This window comes from Lissotriton helveticus, chromosome 9 (genome assembly GCF_964261635.1).
Source record: "Lissotriton helveticus chromosome 9, aLisHel1.1, whole genome shotgun sequence".
NCBI classification, from domain to species: domain Eukaryota; kingdom Metazoa; phylum Chordata; class Amphibia; order Caudata; family Salamandridae; genus Lissotriton; species Lissotriton helveticus.
In genome coordinates this window covers 60,549,896-60,571,567 of record NC_136070.1, presented here as the reverse complement: position 1 = coordinate 60,571,567, position 21,672 = coordinate 60,549,896, and the positions used below count along the sequence as shown (strand labels likewise).

At 50.0% G+C, this 21,672-nt stretch overlaps 1 protein-coding gene across 1 annotated transcript in view; it reads right to left on the bottom strand.

Moving 5' to 3' along the window:
• Nucleotides 1-21,672, bottom strand: part of RYR3 (ryanodine receptor 3) — a 1,933,484-nt gene that overhangs the window by 243,706 nt on the left and 1,668,106 nt on the right. The window contains exon 86 of the mRNA XM_078661960.1: nucleotides 18,139-18,243. Within this exon, the coding sequence (XP_078518086.1) occupies nucleotides 18,139-18,243 (105 nt within the window). The remainder of the gene's footprint in view (nucleotides 1-18,138; nucleotides 18,244-21,672) is intronic.

The following is a 21,672-nucleotide window of genomic DNA, read 5'->3' as shown; positions in this document are numbered from 1 at the left end:
GAGGCCACTCGGGAGCAATCAGAATCATCCTGGAGTTGGTCTTGTACATCCGGTTGATTACTGTCGGTATCAACGGTGTTGGTGGAAAAGCGTACAGTAAGTTCTGATACCAGTCTATCAAAAGGGCATTCCCCTGAGACCCTTTCTGGGGAAATCTGTACGCGAAGACGGGGTATTTTGTGTTTGCCGCGTCTGCGAACAGATCGATATCTGGTGTTCCCCATGACTGGAAAATACTGTGCACGACTTCTTCGTTGAGCACCCAATCGTGAGCTTCGACGAAGTCCCTGCTGAGATCGTCCGCCTGCGAATTGAGAGACCCTGGTAGGTGGACAGCTGTTATTGACAAGTCTCTTGCTAGCAACCAATGCCAGATGGTCTGGGCTTCTAAGGACAGAGTCCTGGACCTGGTACCCCCCTGCTTGTTTAGATAATACATTGTTATTGTACATTGTTGTTGTATTGTCTGTCTGCACCAGGAGGGACCCAGTTTGTAGAGATGGAGCCAGAGACTTTAGAGCAAGATGGACAGCCCTGAGTTCGAGCAGGTTGATGTGATATCCTTTTTCGAAATCTGACCATAGCCCTTGTACCTGCAGAGGGCCCATATAAGCACCCCAGCCTTGGAGTGAGGCGTCCGTGATCAGAGTCTGCGTCAGAGGGTCCTGATGAAAAGGCACTCCTCTCATCAAGTGTGTTCTCTTCATCCACCACCTGATGGAATCTTTTGCAGACTGGTGGAGACAAATCCGATCCTCCCAGCATCCCGTCCTCTGCTTCCACTGATCTTCTAGGCACTGCTGCAGAGGACGCATGTGCAATCTTGCGTTTGGAACAATGAAAATGCAAGAGGCCATGGACCCTAGGAGAGAGGACACTTGCCGAACTGTCGGGTAATTGGTCTGAAGAAGAAGATGACCTTTGGACTTGATCGATAACCACCTCTCCTCCGAAGGACACACGTTTTCTCTTTCTGTGTCCAGCAGGGCCCCCAGATAATGGATCCGCTGTGTCGGATTCATGATAGATTTCTGGAAGTTGACTTGAAGACCCAGCTTGTGCATGAGGTGGAGACATATCGACAGATGCTCCTCCAAGAGAGATGGGGACGAACTCTTCAGAAGCCAGTCGTCTAAGTAAGGATATATGAAAATCCTTTTTCTTCAAAGAAAGGCCGCAACTACCGCCATACATTTGGAAAATGTTCTGGGAGCTGACTTCAGGCCGAATGGAAGCACTGCATACTGGTAGTGATGAGCTGACACTTGAAACCTGAGAAATTTGCGATGTTTCTTGGAAATAGGAACATGAAAATAGGCATCTTTCATGTCGACGGAGCACATCCAGTCCCCCTGATGTAACTGGGGGAAGATCTGATGAAGCGCTAGCATCCGAAATTTCTCTTTCAGAATGTACTTGTTTAAAAGCCTTAGGTCCAGAATAGGCCTGAATTCTGTGTCTGGACCCTTCTTCCTCACTAGGAAAAACCGCGAGTACAAGCCTTGATTTCCCTGCTGAGGAGGAACCTTCTCTATGGCCTTCTTTCCTAGGAGTATACTTGCCTCTTTTTGTAAAAGCTTCAAATTCCAATGCAACATTTTCTTTGGAAGAATGAGAGGAGGCGGCTTTTTGAAACGGAGATGGTAACCGTTCTGAATGATACCAATCACCCACTTGTCCTTTGTCAGTTGCTTCCACTCATTTAAGAATGACACAATGCTTCCTCCCACCGGAGTGGTCCACGGCTGAGGAGGAAGACTCCCTTCATTGTTTTTGAGGTTGTTTGGCAGCAGCGAACTGCTGTCTATTTCCTCCTCTACCTCGCCCAGGGCGACGCTGTTGGAACTGCGATCTCTGTTGGTTCTGGCCCCGATCTGCGAGGACCAACCTGTTTGTTGATTCTTCTGATGAAAAGGCCTCTTGTCGTAGGGACGAAAAGTTCCTCGACATTTAAATTCTCTTTTCTTCTCTAGGCCTACAGCCTTTAGAGTATCCAACTCCACCTTCATTTTTGACATCTCGTCATCTGCATGAGACCCAAACAATGTAGACCCACTGAACGGCAAGTTGACCATTTTCCTTTGGGCTTCAGGTTTTAGTCCAGTAAGACGCAGCCAAGCTGAACGCCTAGAACAAATCCCATGCGCATAGCCATGCGCTGCAAGATCCGCAGAGTCGGCAGCTGCACTAATACTTTGATTAGCAACCAAACCTCCTTCGCCTACAATTTCCAGGAAGTCTTTTTGATCTTCTTTTGGAAGCTTGTCTGCAAACCGAGCCACAGAGTCCCACAAAAGGCGATCATAATGGCCCAGCAAGGCTGCTGCACTGGCCACTCTCATCACCGACCCAGCAGTGTTACACATCCTCCGACCTAAGGAATCCATGCTCTTACTGTCCTTCTCAGGTGGAGCAGAGGAAACAGAAGTTGCAGAATGCGCCTTCCTGGCTGCCGCCACTATAAGGGAGTCTGGAGGCGGATCAGAACTCAAGAATAAAGGATCTTGGTCCGGAGCCTTATATTTCTTCGCAATCCTAGAAGGGCCTGAACCCACCGTGGCTGGAGTCAAGAAAGTTTCATAGCAGGCTCTAACAAACCAGGAACCAAAGGCAGAAGAGGTCTAGCAGAAGTCTTGTGATGCAAAGTCTCAAAAATGACCGAATATGTCACTTGGGGAGCTGCCATCACAATGTTGAACTTGTTTGCTCCACGACATAACACATCGTTAAAGGTGCCTAAGTCATCCACTGGGGATACCCTCGAAGGGGGGCTTGACGATATCGTAGGAGAATAGTCTCTATACGAACTTCTACTTGGAGATGACGATGAAGAAGATGATGTAGGCGACCTATTTCGCCTTTCAGGAGTAACAGACTTCTGCCGTCTGCGTTCTCTAGAGCGAGATCTTCCTCTTACCGGAGACCTAGAACGTGATCTCCTAGGAACCACAACCGTCTGAGGATCCGCAACTCTCATACTAGTTAGATTAGCGGTCGGTTCCATCTTCCAGTGTCGTAGGCTTTCCAACCATCTCGGTGACATGTTAATCAGCTGTGCTGCACGCTCAGGAGAGCCCTCCGGCGAAATTTGCACAATCTGAATTCCCAGCGAAGATTTAGAAGACCTTGAAGAGCTACTCCGCTCAGATCGTGGTGATCCAGATGGAGTTTGTTCTCTGGGAACAATTTGCCTTTCTTCTGACACCGACTGCCTTGAAGTCGAACCAGAGTGAGCCACCACTGAAGAATCCTGGTGCGCAACTTTATCCTGCTGGTCTTGAGGTGTAGAGGCCACCAAAGGCAGTGGAATCACTTCAGACCTCGAAAAAGACCTATGGGAGGTCCGAGAGGCTGATATCGAATGTCTCGATGCCGACCCTTCAGCAGGTGGGGGAGACTTAGCCGCTGAAACTCTCTCTTCATGCCTCAAGCCTGAAGCATGTCTAGACTTTGATGGAGACTCCAATCTCCTCTTCTTTTCATGTCTGGACGTCACAACATCCTTCGACGTCAATCTCACCTTCTTTGTCGACGTCATTTTTCTCTTTAACAACTTTCGTCTCTCCTTCGACGTCGACTGTCGTCTCTCCTTCGACGTCGACCGTCGTCTCTCCTTCGACCTCGACCGTCGTTTTTCCTTCGACGTCGACCGTCGACCTTCTTTTGACGTCGAGAGCTGCTTCTCCTTCGACTTCGAGAGCTGCTTCTCCTTCGACGCCGAGTGCTGCTTCTCCTTCGACGTCGAGTGCTGCTTCTCCTTCAGCGGCGAACGCTGTCTCTCTCTCGACGTCGAGTGAGGTTTCTCCTTCGACGTCGAACTCCGTACCCCCGACGTCGTCCTTACCGCAACAGACACCAGATGTCTTGACGTCGAGAGACTATTCGACGGCGACTGCATCGATGTCGGCTTCTGCCTCACCGGTGATGTCCTCGACACCGATGGAGCTTTTGAAGGTGATCTCGACGCTGAACGAACCTTTTTCGACGTCGACGCTTCCTGAAGACACTTTTTCTTGGCTGAAACTTCAGGAGATGCAGATCTTCGACGATTTTCACGAGAAGAGGGCCTTCCAAATGAAATCAAGCTTTTAGGCCCCTTTCCTTCTCTCTCCAAACGACCTAGAAGCCGCATCTTCTCCCTTTCCCTCAAAGTCCTGTTGGAAAGGTTAAGGCAATGGTAGCAATCTTCAATCTTATGAGTAGAAGGAAGACAAACCACACAAACAGTGTGTGGGTCAGATTTTGACATTTTCTTCCCACAGGAAGGACATTTATAAAACAAAGGTGGCATAACTGACTAAAAAAATCCAACAGTTTAGTCAGAAATTGAAAGAAAACCACCACTAGAACTAAATCTTGTCAAACAAGACAGGAAAAGACCAAATTTTGACTGAAAAAAGTCAAATTTAGCCCAGCTCAAGTTCCAGGTTCCTCACAGAACAAGCCAGAAAAAAGAACTGACCTAACTGTCATCTGTGGTGCATGATGGGAGCAGGGTTGCTCCTGGAGGCCTAAAAGGCAAAGTGTTCAGATTCTCTGGGGCTTTAAAGGCGAGGTGCCAGTCTGAGTTTCTGTACACAGATATTTATTCATATGCAGCCTTGTTAGGCTAATTGCCTTTTACAACAGATTCTTTGATGAAAATAAAGGGTATTTATGTTATGAAATGCATTTCTAGGCTCTAGCCTGTTTATTGCATTGGTGTATGGAGTATTTTCATACTGCAGAAAGTGTGTAATAAGGTTTTTATTAGCCTATACATTCTGTTGGGCTGCATATTATGGGTTTATACATGTATATGTGTATATTTTGGTTTAGTACTAGGTACTAATTTATTATATATTTACACATATATATGTATATTGTTATATGTTCTGGGTTCCCGCTCACGGGCGGAGATTATTCAGTGCTTATGACTATTAATGAGTATCCCCTGGAAGAGAACGTAAAAACTACAAAAACACATCGTTCAAATAAGCAGATTCTCCTGGGGACTGCAGGATTAGGCCTAAAATGTGAAATGTGAACAGGAACTATAGCGCGGACATGCATTCCCTTTGTACAGTCATTGTTCAAACAATGAGTGTTTTTTTCTGTATAGGTAAGAATATTATTATAGGGCCCGACGGGTATGGGTTCAGTGTCTGTGTTTAAATACGATAGGGTCTGAGACCCGGAGGGACCTGGCTTACTTAAAGCGCTGTTGAATGCGTGGGTCAAGCGTGCCCTGGGGATGCTGAGCTGGCGGCCGGCACGTCCGCAGTCCTGCACCCAGGAGCAGACAGTGCTCCAGGCGGCGGGTCGCAGACGCCAGGCATCACTGCGCCCCATCATGAGAACACAGAGCACGCCTGTCTGAAACACGGGGGCCTGGTGAAGCAGCGCCGACGCTGTCCGGGCGCTCAAAGGCTGCACCTTCACATGACCCCGGCTCCAAGGCGTGCATTAAACCATCATTTACGAAGCAGCCGCGGACTCGGAGCCCAATTAGCGGTGGAGTCCTGCGTTTCCAGAGGATGCTGAGCTGGAGCAGCCTCACAGTGATAAGGGCCATACTGGGAGCGTGGTCGCTGCATACCAAGAAGATGGGGGAGGCAGGGGAGGAAGGAGAAATTTATTTATTTATGCATTTTTATATAGCGCGGACTTTACCCGAAGGTGTCAGAGCGCTTCACAATAGGAACAGAACTGATACATGAGAACATTACAAGTGAGCAAAATACAAAAGCAAACGTTACATTAAATGAAGCAAAAATGACAATTGGGCGCCAACAAAATATAAGAGGTAGCAAACGGTGCATTACAAAAGTGACAATCGTGAGTCAACAAAATACAAGAGGTAGCAAACGGTGCATTGCAGGAGGAAAAAGTGACGTGTGCAGGTTACAAAAAGCGTACAAAATAAACATAGAGGTATAATACTGCAATATATGGAGGACACTCCAGCACAAGAACAAACGTTACGTAGGCACTGGTGGCACTTGTGCAGGTGTCGAAACAAACAAATGTAGGAGGTAGAAAACAGTGTGTTACAGGAGAAAGTGACGGGTGCAAGTTACCCACGAGACCCAGACACAGGAAGAAGGACAATACTGCAATAAGAGGCAGACTCTCAAACCACAAGAACACACTGGGAAGAAACTTCCATAGTCATGTAAAGTAGATTTTTCAGTAGTTGAAGGGCTTCGTTCAGATAGCAGAGAGGGCATGAATTACATTTGGAAATGTCTTTAAAGAAGGAGAACTTTGAGGTCAGATTTGAAGGCTTGGGAGGAGGAGGTGGTCCGGAGCTGAGGCGGAAGTGAGTTCCAGATTCTCACTGCGCTGCCTGAAAAGGATTGGGCCATCGATCTCTCCTTCTTGAAAGTGGGAGGTTCAAGCAGTAGATTTTCCGCATTTCGTGATGGTCTAGAGCCTCCAGAGAGTTTAAGTTTATTCACCAGGTAGCGCGGAGAGGAGGAGTGCAAGGCTTTATGGGTGATGCAGGCAGTCTTGTAGATAGCTCTAGCCTCGATGGGGAGCCAGCGGAGGGAGGATAACATGGGAGTGATGTGGTCGCTTCTTTTGGCCCCATAAATTAAACGAGCTGCTTAATGTAGAACAGACTAAGGGGGGATAGGTGGGATTTGGGGAGGCCAGTCAGAAGAGAATTGCAGTAGTCCAGTCTGGAGAGGACCAGCGATTGGACCAGGGTTTTGAGGTCATGCACCGGGAAGAAGCGACGAATCCCCCAAAGAAGGCGCAGTTGGTATCGGGCAGACTTTGCAATTGAATTAATGTGGGAGAGTAGATTGAGTTTTGGGTCGAGTATGACACCAAGGGATTTTGCGCTGTCGACAATGATGGGATTAGTGTTCAGCAGATTCATCTGGTCCATCCATGATTGCACCGGGGAGGAGAAAGTGAGGAGGAGAGGAGGAGGAACTCAGTTTTGGAGGGGTTCAGAATCAGTTGATGTGTTGACATCCAGTTATGAATGGAGTCGAGGGTAGAGCTTAGGACAGAGAGATCGTGAGTGGAGGCAACCTTGAGGTAGATTTGAGTGTCGTCAGCGTAGAGGTGATAGTTGACCCCAGATTTACTTAGGAGATTTCCCAGAGGTTCTAAATAGAGATTGAACAATGTGGGTGCAAGAATAGAGCCTTGGGGAACACCTTGACCCACCGCCAAAGGAGGTGAAAGACTGTCCGCTATTTTGAACATTTGGGATCTATCAGAAAGGAAAGAAGCAAACCATTTAAGCACGGTGCCCTCCATGCCCATTCTCTGTTGAAGGGTGTTGAGGAGGGTGTTGTGGTTGACAGTGTCAAAGGCTGCCAAAAGGTCAAGGAGAATTAGAAGACAAGACCCATCCCCCCCGAGTCTAGTATTCTCAGCGCGTCATCGATCACTTGCAGAAGGGCAGTTTCAGTGCTGCAGTTTTGGATGAAGCCGGACTGAAAATTGTCAAGAAGATCATTGTCCTTGATATGACGTGAGAGTTGTTTCGCAACACATCTTTCTGTGATCTTCGCAAGAAAGGGTAGGTTAGTGATGGGGCGGAAGTTGTTGAGGTCATTCGCATCCGCAGTGGGTTTTTTAAGCAGAGGGGTGACCTGCCCAGATTTGAAGGGAACCGGGAGGGAGCCTTGACAGAGGGAGAGGTTGACCAGAGTGGTCCAATAGGGAAGAGAAAGGGTATAGAAGTCAATGGCAATGGCACTGGGGATGGGGTCGAGCGAGTGGTTGGAGGGCTTTGTTTCGAGGATGCACTTGAGGAGGACATCTTCAGAGATGGGGTCGAAGTTCTGCCAGATGGCTAGTGATTTGCGCTCCTCTGGAGGGGTAGGATGAGCGACCTGAACCACAAGTGATTTCACTTTTTCGTCAAAGAATACAGCGGAATCAGCAGCTTTCTTTGTAGAATCCTCCAATTTGGAGGTTGGGGGAGAGTAGTTAGAGGTCTTGATGAGATCAAATAGTTTTTTGGGTCTATTTTTGGCTGAGTCAAGGAGGGTTCTGAAGTGTGATGCTTTCCCAAGGAAGATGTGCTTGTGGTACTCGGATCTTGCTGAACGAAGCGTGGCCAAGTTATCGGAGGAGGGTGCTTGCCTCCATTGTTTCTCCAGGCGTCTTAGGTGCTTCCTTTATCATATAGGGATTTGCTGAACCAGGGTGCTGAGGGAACGGGCCTTTTCTTTTTGCTTTGGAGAGGAGCAACGCTATTGATTTCGACTGCAAGGACTGAGAGGCATTGTGAGGTGAGATCATCAACATCTAGGTTCGGGTCTAGCCTTGGAAGTGACAGCAAAGCTGATTCACAGAGGGAAACAGTGTCAATATTCCTAGCGTCACGGAACCAGGAGGTAGCCCTCTTAGGTTGGCCAAGAGTGATAGAGTGTGCTAGGAGAAGAGAGAATGGAATGAGGAGGTGGTCAGACCAGTCTACGTGAATAGGGGTAGCGATAGAAAGCATGCCTGCTTTAGAAATAACAAGGTCCAGGATAGAGCCCTTAGAGTGTGTTGATTCTGTGCAGTGTTGGGTAAGATCGTTTGTAGAGAGGAAGGAGGCCAGCCCGTTCGCGGAAGAGTCTTGCAGGGAGCCCCAGTGGAGATTGAAGTCACCCACGAAGGTCTGATTGTCACTTTGTGCGTATTGGTCGCTGATGAAGTCAGTGAGTTCATCCATAAATGAAGGACCACTGCCAGGTGGGCGGTATATGACATGGAATCTTAGGGGAGAAGGGAGGAAAATAGACTGAAGAGCAGGCGTGAAGGATGGAAGGGAGAAAACAAAGAGAAGGGAAGAAATTCGAGGAGCCTGCCTCTGTATTGGGTCTGTTTCTGGCAACCTCTATTGCGGCCCTCAGGGCAGAGGCCCTAACATGCACCAACTTACAGCATAAAACGACATCTGAACTGTTCATAAAATCTGCAAAGGTACTCTCATCGGACCAGGATCTCTGGGATTTAAAAGGCAAATGTCAGGGCAGTTGGGCTGCGAAGCACCTTTGCACTGGGTAGTAATATTTAAGAAGTGTCTGGGAGCAGTAGAGTGCCACACCAGGGAGATGGCAGCAGGATTGTAGTATCGAAGAAGTGTCTGGGAGGAGTGGAGGTCCACATCACACAGATCATGGCTGGATAGTAGTATCTAAGCAGTGTTTGGAAGCAGTACTGGGCCACACCAGATAGTAGGTGGTTGGATAAGAGTATCAAAGAAGTGTCTGGAAGGAGTGGAGGTCCACATCACACAGATCATGGCTGGATAGTAGTATCTAAGCAGTGTTTGGAAGCAGTACTGGGCCACACCAGATAGTAGGTGGTTGGATAGTAGTATCGAAGATGTGTCTGGGAGGAGTGGAGGTCCACATCACATAGATCATGGCTGGATAGTAGTATCTAAGAAGTGTTTGGAAGCATAGAGGGCCACACTAGATAACAGGTGGTGAAATAGTAGTATCTAAGAAGTGTATGTAAGCAGCACAGGGCCACAAGTGGCTGAGTAGAAGTATCTAAGAAGTGTCTTGGAAGAGTAGAGAATGACATCAGATATCAGGTGGCTTGATAGAAGTTTCTAAGAAGTGCCTGGAAGCAGTAGAGGGTCAAGCCAGGAAGCAGATGGCTGGATAGTAGTATCTAACAAGTGTCTGGGAGCAGTAAACAATTATACTAGATATCAGGCGGATGGATAGTAGTTGCCAAGAAGTGTGTGGGTGCAGTAGAGCACCACAAACAGCAGCAGGTGGCTGGTCAGAAGTATCTAAAAAGTGTCTGGGAGCAGTAGAGTGTGTAACCAGATATCAGGAGGCCGGATAGCAGTTTCTAAGAAGTATCTGGGAGCAGTAGAGGGCCATACCAGATCACAACAGATAGCAGGTGGCTGGATAGTAGTATCTGAGAAGTGCCTGAGAGCAGTAAAGGCACACCAGATAGTAGGTAGAGGGGTAGTAGTATTTAAAAAGCAGTGGTTTCTTATCCGAAATCCTAGTTATCTCTCAGGGAATTTTTAATTGAAATCATAACCACTGAATAGTCCCGCCTACGTGCGCGGCTCCTGGAGCAATTCTTTTAAATTGGAAATGTCAACATCCAGAACGGAAGGCATTGCGTGTTCTCTTCGGTGGCGAATAGATCTAACCAAGGCTCTCCCCACTGCTGAAAGAGACCTTGCGCCACATCCGAGTGAAGATGCCATTCGTAATCCATCATGCACCTGCGGCTGAGTTTGTCCGCCCTGGCGTTCAGAGAACCTGCCAGGTGTTGAACCACCAGAAAAATGCCCTGATGATCCAGCCATGTCCAGAGGCGCAGGGCCTCCTGACATAGGGTCCATGACCCCACCACGCCTTGCTTTTTGCAGTACCACATGGCGATGGTGTTGCACTACTCTCCCCTTGATAGATGGAAGGAATGCCTTCAGTGGAAGTCGGATCGCCCAAAGCTCCAGAGGGTTGGTATGGAGCTTGGACTCCGCCGGAGTCCAGAGGCCTCTAATCTCCGCCGCTCCCATGCTGCCTCCCCATCCCAGGAGGGATGCATCCATCACTACTGTGAACTCCGGTTGGGGTTTGGAGAGGGATCTGCCGTGGACCCAATGCCGGTCTGTAAGCCACCACTGTAACTGCTGTGCAGTGCCCTCCGAGATCTGGATACGATCGGACAGGTTCGGACAGGTTCCACTGATGCTGCGCCCCCTGGAACTTCATGTCCCACTGCAGAGCCCGCATATGCCATCTGGCATGATTGACCAGCAGGATATAGGAGGCCATGAGGCCCAGTAGCCTCAGGGTCCCTCTGACCGAAACCCAGATAAGGGCTGAAAGATCGTAATCAGAGCCCGAATATCCCGGATTCGCTGTTCGGGAGGATAGACCCAAAACCGCTCCGTGTCCAGAACCGCTCCGATGAAGAGAAGCTTCTGAGAGGGGATCACGTGCGACTTCCGCACATTGATGGAGAACCCCAGCAAATGCAGGAGGTCGGCCGTAGTCTGGAGGTGGGAGACAACTGCCTGGGGCGAGCCCACCTTCAACAACCAGTCATCGAGATAGGGGAAGACTGAAACCCCTGATCTGCGCAGATGAGCTGCGACCACCGCCATCACTTTTGTGAACACCCGAGGGGTGCTGGTAAGGCCAAAACAGCATGATTAACTGAAAATACTCGTGGCCTCGCAGGACTGGGATGTGGAAGTAAGCATCCTGCAAGTCCAGCGCTACCATCCAGTCTTGTCGGTCGAGAGCAGACAAAGTGAGCATCTTTAACTTATCTTTGCGGAGGAAGTGATTGACGTTCCAGAGATCTAAGATAGGACGCAGGCCTTTGTCCTTCTTTGACACCAGAAAGTAGTGGGAATAGCAACCACAACCTACTTCTGGCATCAGAATGCGCTCGATGGCCCCTTTGGCCAAGAGGGCCAAAACTTCCTGCTGGAGAAGTACCAAGTGATCCCCTGACATGCAGTGGTATTGATGTGACATGGCTGGAGGGATAGTCTCGAAGGGGAGGGAATAGCCCCTTCTGACTATTTGTAAAGCCCACCTGTCCGATGTGATGGAGCGCCAGTGGGGGAGGTGATGGCGAAGCCTGCCTCCCACTGGTGTATGATGGGCCTGAAAGCTCGGACCAGGAAGGTTTGGAGGCAGTGGTGGCCGGGGTGGACTGACTCATCTGCTGGCCCCTTGGTCCGCCACGGTGGAACCCGCGGCCACGCTGCGAAAGTTGCTGCTGTGGCGAACACCCCTTCCGGTGCCACGAAAAAAGCAGCCGGCGGAGGAGGGATGCGTGGTCTGCTTTGTCTCCGAAGAGGCGACGGCCTTCAAAGGGCATGTCCATAAGTGTGTTTTGGACATCCCCCGAGAATCCAGTGGTCCTCAACCAGGTGTGGCGTCGAACCGCCACCGTTGTTGCCATTGATCTGCCCCGTGAGTCGATGGTGTCTAGGCCACGAATCATGAACTTTGCTGCGTCTCTCCCGTATGCAACAGCCTGGTAGAGAGCTGTCCGGGCCTCCTCCGTGCCACCGTTTCTCACAGAGAGTAGGATTAATGGCCTAAGAGGCATGCGGTGTTCACGGACCTCAGTGCAGAACTGGCGGAAGAAAAAATCTTCTTTCTGAACTGATCCAGTTTCTTGGATTCCCTATCCAGTGCTGTGGAAGGGAAGGCAGTTGGGGAAGCAGAGGCTTGACAACTAAGCTCTCAGGGGTGTGGTGTTGGGAGAGGAAAATGGGGTCACACGGAGCCGGGCAATGGCGTCGGGTCACGTTCCTATCCACAGGACACCCTGTGGTGGGCCTGGACCAAGTGCCCAAAAGAGCATCGGAAAGTGCTTCATTGAAAGGAAGCAGCGGCTCTGCAGAAGTAGCTGCAGGCTGAAGCACTTCCGTCAGGAGGTTAGTCCTGAGAGCCACAGTAGGGAGTACGAGGTGTAGGGCCTTGGCCGCCTTACGCAACCCCACAGCATACCTTGCACCCTCCTCCATAGCCACGGTAGGAGGAGATAGCATGCCAAGGTCTGGTGAGGTATCCAGACCATTGGCATCCCCCAACTCCTCTGCCCAATCCTGTTCAGACTCGCAAGCAGCTGCAAGAGGGTCCTCAGGCCCCTCCCAGTCTCCCCCTTCCTCCTCAGGCTAGTGTACAGGCTGAAAATAAGGAGTAGGGACATGGGGATGCCGCTTTCACTTCGGGGCTGAAACCGGGGCCGACGTTGTCCCGAGGGGCGGGCGGCATCAGAAGTGGTGCAGGTGGGGACGACGTCAGTGGAGGTGTTACAAGGTGTTACAAGGTCAACCGGCGTCGACCGGGATCCAGGCATGGATCCAGGGGGTCCCGCGGCACCGGGGCCAGAGCCACCGGCGGTGAAAGATGAGGACCTCCAATCGGGACCGTGGGGCCCAAAGGCGCACCGGCAGGATCTGACGGCCCAAAGAGGCGAGCCATGGCCAACAGGAAGTCCTGTATTGTATCTGGGCCTGAGTCGCCGACGAACCCGGAAAGGGCGGTAGGCCCGTGGCGACTACATAGGCTCTTCCAGAGCTGCGTGGGATGCACCACCCACTCCCTCAGCCGCATCGCGCGACCGGCGAGGGGAATAGTACAGGAGATATTCTCGGTGGCGGAGATATGTGAGAGTAGGAGAGTGTAGACCAGAAGATGCAATTGTATAATGGGACTGTGCAGATCGTGATCTGAAGGAAGAAAATCTTCTCTGCCGTGAGTGTGATCGTCTGGAGTGACAATGTCACAGTGATATCTAGATCTTGAGCGTGACCTAGACTTATAGGTGCGAGTTCTGGTGTGATGTGGCACGATTTAGAACACCTCAGGGAAGGTACAGGTAGAGGTTGACACATAATCTAGGGCTGTGGCAGAGGTATTGCTGGCACAGCTGGTTGTGGAGGAGGAGTCGGAGGAGGTGATCCTGCCCGAGCCTGAGGAGGCATTGGCGAATCCGGTATGGTGACTGGAGATGTTGGTATTGATGGCGAATATGCTCTGGAATACTCCGTTGCGGACTCTGATGGAAGTCTGCGAGCTTTCATGCATGCAAGCCACTCCGCAATCTTATTTTATGGATGGTGAATAGTGTCTTGACAGCTGTATCGATGTAGAAGACCCTCTTGACATCAATTATTATTATTATTATTATTATTAAGCGTTCTTATATAGCGCTCGTTTACCCGTAGGCATCTCGGCGCTTGCCTTGGGAACCCGTACTGGGCATCCCCAAGGTGAAAGCCAGGCATCCCGCCGCGGGGGGCCGTAGTGGAGATTAAGCAAGCTAATGCCCAGAGCTGCAGAGTGTGAACCTGTGACTCGAGTAGGCACCGAAACGAGAATTATCGAGTCCGTGGATATTTGGGCTCAAGACCCTGCCGCGTCGGGAATTGAACCCTGGTCCCGGGTCTGACCTCTGCTTCAGGGTCTGCCGCCTCTAACCAGTGAGCCACACTTCTCCACTTCTCTCATTGGTGCTCTCCTCTTCGACGTCATAGGTGCTCTTGACGTCGAACGAGCCCTTGACGATGAGCACATAGGTGCAGTACCTCTTCTCGACGTCGATGTCCTCGATGACGAACGTGAGCGATGTCTTCCTCCAGATAGTCTCTTTTTGGATCTCCCTCTGTTGTAGTCCTCAAAGCGTGATTTAGGGGCACTTGTACAGTATACAGTCTCTCTATGCCTTGCAGAAGTCTAAGTAGTCATGTGCTCTTGCTTTCTACGGTGCTCCACGGAGGCAAATTTTCTCTACCTCCCTCCAAGTGCTCCTGGAGAGGGTATTGTAGTGGTGACACGTCTTGAGGTCATGAGAGCCTGGCAAACATAAAATACCGATCCTGTGTGGGTCTGTTTTTGACTTTTCCTGCACACTCTTGGCAGTTCGCAAAAAGAGATGGAATTTTGCAAACAAATTGAAAATTATCTAAAAATACTTTACGCCCTAAAAGATGCCAAGTGAACCAGCTTTAAAAAAATCTTTAGATTACATTTGTGAGGAAATAACCTGAAAAAAAACAGAGCTCTGATCCAGGATCATGTCGGAAGGAGCTGGAAAAAAGAACTGAGTAAACTGCCACTTCCAGAGCATGATGGGACACTGGAGGTCAGAAGACCCTTAAAGGCGCAGTGTCCTTATATTATTTCAATGTTGCCACCTATACAGGCTACATTGCTATGTATTATTCCTTAGCTTAGTTTAGTTTAAAAAGAAGTAAAAAGCATTTGTGCAGGATGTTTTTAAGATATCGCTTTTCATTCTTGTTAAAGTAATTTTTAAGGGTATGGCCCTTTTTTCCTCCTAAAATGTAATACATTCCATAAACATTGGCAATACAGCCTGTTTTTAAGGCTGCAAAAATTGAACATGTCAAACTGTCGGTCACATATGATTCCTGGCCTTTCTCAAGTAAGGTGAAGTAGAAGGGACTTTGAAATATCTACTCCGGGATCCCCACACATGGGCGGGACTATTCAGTGCTAATCCCCTGAGAGGGAAGTGTTTGGGTGTCACATAAAATCGTGTACATTAGTGTAGGCAGTGATCCTGCAGCACAGCTGGGATGGGCACATGATCCATTGGTCGGTCCCTGTATGAGTATGGGCAGGGGTCCGCGCCATAACAAAAGAGGTACACATGATCATGAGACCCTACTGCATTAGTGTAGGCAGTTCCCCTGCACCACAGGGACACATGATCTAGGGGGGCTAGTACATAAATGAAGGCAGGGATCCTGCACCTCAGCAAGGGCGGGCATTAGATCCACAAAGTTTCTAGTGTATTAGTATGGGGTGAATCCTAGGGTGCACTAATCAAGGGTCCAGAATACATTTGTATAGGCAGGAATGCAACAGCGGGCATCGGACACTTCATTTGTATGCCCTGATATATTCGCATCTTCGGAGGGACAGACCCACAACTGAAGTGGTCCACATGATTTTGAGACCCTAGGAGCCCTATTAAGTAGTACAGGTATGGATCCTGTATCACAGCATGGGAAGAAAACATGATCTAGGTGCTCTATACATTAGTACAGGTAGGGACCCTGCGTCACAGCATGAACGGGACACGTGTTCTAGGTGCTCTATACATTAGTACAGGTAGGGACCCTGCGTCACAGCATGAACGGGACACGTGTTCTAGGTGCTCTATACATTAGTACAGGTAGGGACCCTGCGTCACAGCATGAACGGGACACGTGTTCTAGGTGCTCTATACATTAGTACAGGTAGGGACCCTGCGTCACAGCATGAACGGGACATGTGTTCTAGGTGCTCTATACATTAGTACAGGTAGGGACCCTGCGTCACAGCATGAACGGGACACGTGTTCTAGGTGCTCTATACATTAGTACAGGTAGGGACCCTGCGTCACAGCATGAACGGGACACGTGTTCTAGGTGCTCTATACATTAGTACAGGTAGGGACCCTGCGTCACAGCATGAACGGGACACGTGTTCTAGGTGCTCTATACATTAGTACAGGTAGGGACCCTGCGTCACAGCATGAACGGGACACGTGTTCTAGGTGCTCTATACATTAGTACAGGTAGGGACCCTGCGTCACAGCATGAACGGGACACGTGTTCTAGGTGCTCTATACATTAGTACAGGTAGGGACCCTGCGTCACAGCATGAACGGGACACGTGTTCTAGGTGCTCTATACATTAGTACAGGTAGGGACCCTGCGTCACAGCATGAACGGGACACGTGTTCTAGGTGCTCTATACATTAGTACAGGTAGGGACCCTGCGTCACAGCATGAACGGGACATGTGTTCTAGGTGCTCTATACATTAGTACAGGTAGGGACCCTGCGTCACAGCATGAACGGGACACGTGTTCTAGGTGCTCTATACATTAGTACAGGTAGGGACCCTGCGTCACAGCATGAACGGGACACGTGTTCTAGGTGCTCTATACATTAGTACAGGTAGGGACCCTGCGTCACAGCATGAACGGGACACGTGTTCTAGGTGCTCTATACATTAGTACAGGTAGGGACCCTGCGTCACAGCATGAACGGGACACGTGTTCTAGGTGCTCTATACATTAGTACAGGTAGGGACCCTGCGTCACAGCATGAATGGGACACGTGTTCTAGGTGCTCTATACATTAGTACAGGTAGGGACCCTGCGTCACAGCATGAACGGGACACGTGTTCTAGGTGCTCTATACATTAGTACAGGTAGGGACCCTGCGTCACAGCATGAACGGGACATGTGTTCTAGGTGCTCTATACATTAGTACAGGTAGGGGCCCTGCGTCACAGCATGAATGGGACACGTGTTCTAGGTGCTCTATACATTAGTACAGGTAGGGACCCTGCGTCACAGCATGAACGGGACACGTGTTCTAGGTGCTCTATATATTAGTACAGGTAGGGACCCTGTGTCACAGCATGGGCAGAACACATGGTCGTGGGGAGTCTAGTGCATACAGTTAGGCAGAGGTCCTACACCGCAGTGGGGTGGGACGTTTCATCTCTGGGGCTCTAGTTCTTTAGCATGGTGAGGGTTCCTGCGTACAGCAAGAAGCCTGCTGATGCGCTCTGATGGTTACTGTACCACAGTAGAGTAGGGGCTGACTAGACACAAACATAGATTAGTATAACATTAGTTCCTCGATTGCGGCATGGCGTTAGATCCTACTACTTTAGTATAGTGTATACCCATGCAGGGGAGGCAAGCACGGGGGAAATCCCCCCAAAGACATTTTCTGTTCGGATCAGTCTCCTGCTGTAAAATATTGAGTAAAGTTTGGCGGCGGTAAATGTCATATAACTCATATAAAAATGTAATGAGCAATTTGTGAATTTTGCACATTCCTAGACACACAGGAGACTATGCCAGAGCCGAGCGAGTGGCAGACCGGCACACAGGAGAGATTGCAAAGTAGAGCAGGCCAGGCCTCAGCCAATCCATGACAAACCAGCACAAACTAGACAAGACTGAAGCCAGGCCCAGCCTGGCTAAAGACAGACCGGAGCAAGATGGAGTCAGGCGTGAGCAAGGTTTGAGTCAGGTGGAAGCAAGGCTGTACCCAGAACAGCATATCATAGAAACAGTCAGCATCACTCTGGCCCACAGCCTGGAGACTGGTCAGAGCAGCCCGCAGGTTGGATGGCGTCAGGTGGGAGCAAGGTTTGAGTCAGGTGGAAGCTAGGCTGCACCCAGAACAGCATATCATAGAAACAGTCTGCATCCCTCTGGCCCACAGCCTGGAGACTGGTCAGAGCAGCCCGCAGGATGGATGGCGTCAGGTGGGAGCCCGGCCACAGCCAGGGAAGTGTAGTGTGGCTCACTGATTAGAGCGGCAGACTCTGAAGCAGAGATCAGGCCCGGGACCAGGGTTCAAGTCCCGACGCGGCAGGGTCTTGAGCTCAATGTCCGCGGACTCGATAATTCTCGCCTCAGCGCCTACTCTAATCATGGGTCCCACGCTGCAACTCTGGGCAATAGCTTGCTTAATCTCCACAACGGCCCCTACAACACTAGGATGCCTGGCTTCACCTTGGGGGTGCCCAGCAGGGGCTTCTCACAGGGAGAGCCAGGAAGGGTTCCTCGGCGTTATACAGCGCCGGGACGCCCCGTTGGGGCAGCTGTGCGCTTTACAAAATACACTACAAATACACTACAAGAAACTAGGACGTACCTGAGACAATTTCATCTGCATGTTGGCGAAGACATGGAGGAAGCCGACCACAGCATCCCACAGTCTACTGTGCGCAAGGCTCTGCTGGTTGCCAATGCAAGGGCCCTGAAAGACAAGGAAAATAGAATCAGGGAAGAGAGGGAAAGCTGGACTTTTTTCTGTTTAAGCTTCAATAAAGACAGCTAGTCGAAGTAAAGAACAAGTTACTTACCTTCGGTAACGCTTTTTCTGGTAGATACAATATCTGCCTGTGGATTCCTCACCTTGTGAATATCCCCTTGCGTCAGCAACATTCGGAAATTCTTTTCGTAGCTTCGCACCGACGTGGACTTGGGCGTCATAGAGGCACGGCATTGCTCGCGATTCAGATGACATCACCGACGCCTATAATAGACCCCCGCTGGCGTGATGACATCAGTTCCGTTCTTTTTTCCATGCCTTGGAGGCACACGGACGGACCAATGACAGTAGACATATACACAGTATACGCAGTACAAATATCAAGGTAACACACACAGTGTGAAGCAAATGCAATAAAACATTTGAAATAAACAACTTGACAATAAAATAAATACATAATAGAAACTCTGGCAAAGAAGAGTGGACAACGGGGAGGCGGGTGGGTCAGTGAGGAATCCACAGGCAGATATTGTATCTACCAGAAAAAGCGTTACCGAAGGTAAGTAACTTGTTCTTCTGATAGATACATCTGCCGTGTGGATTCCTCACCTTGTGAATAGAGTCCCACAGCAGTCCCCACTCCCGGAGGAGGGTGTCCACTCTTGTAGACCAGGAAATCCTGGAGAACAGAGCGTGCAAAATGACCGTCCCTCCTCACCTCGGAATCCAAGCAGCAATGCTTCGCAAAAGTGTGGAGGGAAGACCAAGTTGCCGCCCTACAAATATCCTCTACAGGAACACCTCTAGCCAATGCAGAGGTTGACGACTTAGCTCTTTAGAATGAGCCCTTATACCCGCTGGAGGATCCTTACCGGCCAAAGAGTAGCAGATCTTTATACAGAGGACGATCCATCTTGATAAAGTTCTGTTATGGACCGCTCTTCCTCTCTTGCAGCCAGCAAAGCCAATGAAGAGCTGGTCATCCAACCGACAGTCTTTAGATCGGTCCAGGTAAAAAGACACCGCCCTCTTGGGGTCCAGACGGTGTAATCTCTCCTCCTCCTTGGAAGGGTGTGGGGGAGGATAAAAGGTAGAAAGGGTAACAGATTGACCAAGGTGGAAAGGAGTCACCACCTTAGGCAGAAAAGCAGCCCTGGTCCTAAGAACCATTCGATCAGCATGAATGGACAAGAAAGGGGGCTTGGAACTAAGAGCTTGAAGCTCACTTATCTCCTTGCCGAGGTTATCGCAACGAGAAAACTGTCTTAAGAGTCAAAAGCCTCATAGGACATTTGTGAAGAGGCTCAAAGGGAGCACCCATCAGAAAGGTCAAAACAAGATTTAAGTCCCACTGAGGCACAATAAAAGGAGTAGGAGGGAACTTATTCATGAGGCCATTCAAAAACCTTAAAACTACAGGAGATTTAAAAAGAGATGTCTGGTCAGGCAAGCAGAGAAAAGCCGACAGCACTGAAAGATAGCCCTTCACTGTGGCAACAGCAAGCCCCTGTTGCGCCAGAGAGAGGGCGAACTGGAGAACATCAGACAAATGGGCCCTCAAAGGGTCTATAGATTTCTCCCCACACCAAGTGACAAACTTTGACCACCTATAAGAATAGATGGACTTAGTGGAGTCACGCCTGGCTGACAAGATGACGTCCACCACATCAGGCGGGAGAGAGAAAGAACTCCGGTTGCCCCGTTCAATCTCCAGGCATGAAGGTGTAAGGTCTGGAGGTGGGGGTGTAGAACCTGCCCCTCCATCTGGTAGAGGAGACGGAGCGGCGGGTGAGAGGAGAGGTGGAGAAGGTCTGAGTACCACACCCTTCTTGGCCAATCCGGGGCGATCAATATAACTTGGGCCCGGTCTTGGCGAATTTTCCTCATAACCCGAGGAATCAAAGGTATGGGTGGAAACGCGTAAAGGAGTTGCGAGCTCCAACTCAACTGAAACGCGTCCCCCAAGGCTCCTTGCATCGGATACTGGAGACTGCAGAATAACGGGCTGTGAGCATTCTCTTGAGTGGCAAAAAGGTCCACCTGAGGAGTTCCCCACATCCGAAAGACATGACGAACTACCTCCGGATGAAGCCTCCACTCGTGGTCGGCAGAGAACTGCTGACTGAGACTGTCTGCACGAACGTTCTGAACTCCGGCCAGATGATTTGCCATCAGACAAATCTGATGGTCCTGAACCCAGGACCAGAGACGCAGAGACACTGCGACCCCACTCCTCCCTCCTTGTTGATGTACCACATCGCGGTCGTGTTGTCCGTCAGGACCTGAACCGACTGACCGCGAAGGGAAGGGAGTAAGGCCTTGAGCGCCAGACGTATCGCCCGCAACTCTAGAAGGTTGATATGAAGCCACCTTTCCTCTGGAGACCAAAGACCCTTGACCTCCAGGTCCCCACCCTAGAGTGGATGCATCCGTTATTACCGTGGCCACCGATGGAGGAAGTTGAAAAGGCATTCCTTGCGACAGATTGCCTTCCACGCTCCACCAAGACAGATCCGCAGCAGTTTCTCTGGAGATCCTCACTGACTCCCTGAGATCCCCGTTGTGTTGATACCACTGCCTGCGGAGGCACCACTGGAGTGCCCTCATGTGCCAGCGTGCATGGTTGACCAGCAAAATACAAGAAGCCATCAGACCGAGCAAGCGAAGGACCTTCAGGACTGGAACGACCACTCCATTGAAAAACAAAGGAATCATTTCCTGTATGTCGCAAATCCTTTGAGGAGGAGGGAATGCACGACATACAGTAGTGTCCAGTACCGCACCTATGAACAGGTTGCGCTGGGAGGGCACCAGGTGAGACTTGGGTACATTTATCGAAAAACCCAACGTGTGCAATAAATGAGTTGTCTCTTGCAGATGAAGAAGCACCTTTCCTGGCGACTCCGCTTTGATCAGCCAGTCGTCCAGATACGGGAATAGAGGAATCCCCGACCTCCTGAGATGTGCTGCCACCACTGCCATCACCTTGGCGAAGACTCGAGGCGCAGTAGTAAGACCAAACGGAAGGACCGCAAACTGGTAGTGTTGCGACCCAACCGTTAAACGGAGATACTTTCTGTGCGACTTCAAGATGGGAATATGAAAATACGCATCCTGCAAGTCGATCGACACCATCCAGTCCTCTTCCAGCAGCGCTTGAAGAACCTGTGCAAGAGTGAGCATCTTGAACTTTTCCTGTTTCAGGTAAAGGTTCAAGATCCTGAGATCCAGGATTGGCCGAAGTCTGCCATCCTTCTTGGGGATCAGAAAATACCGGGAGTAGCATCCCTGACCCCTCTCCTGCTCCGGAACCACCTCTATCGCACCCTTTCTGAACAGTGCCAGGACTTCTTCCTGCAGGAGAAGCAGGTGGTCCTCCGAACAAAAACCCTGGCAAGGAGGGTAATTTGGGGG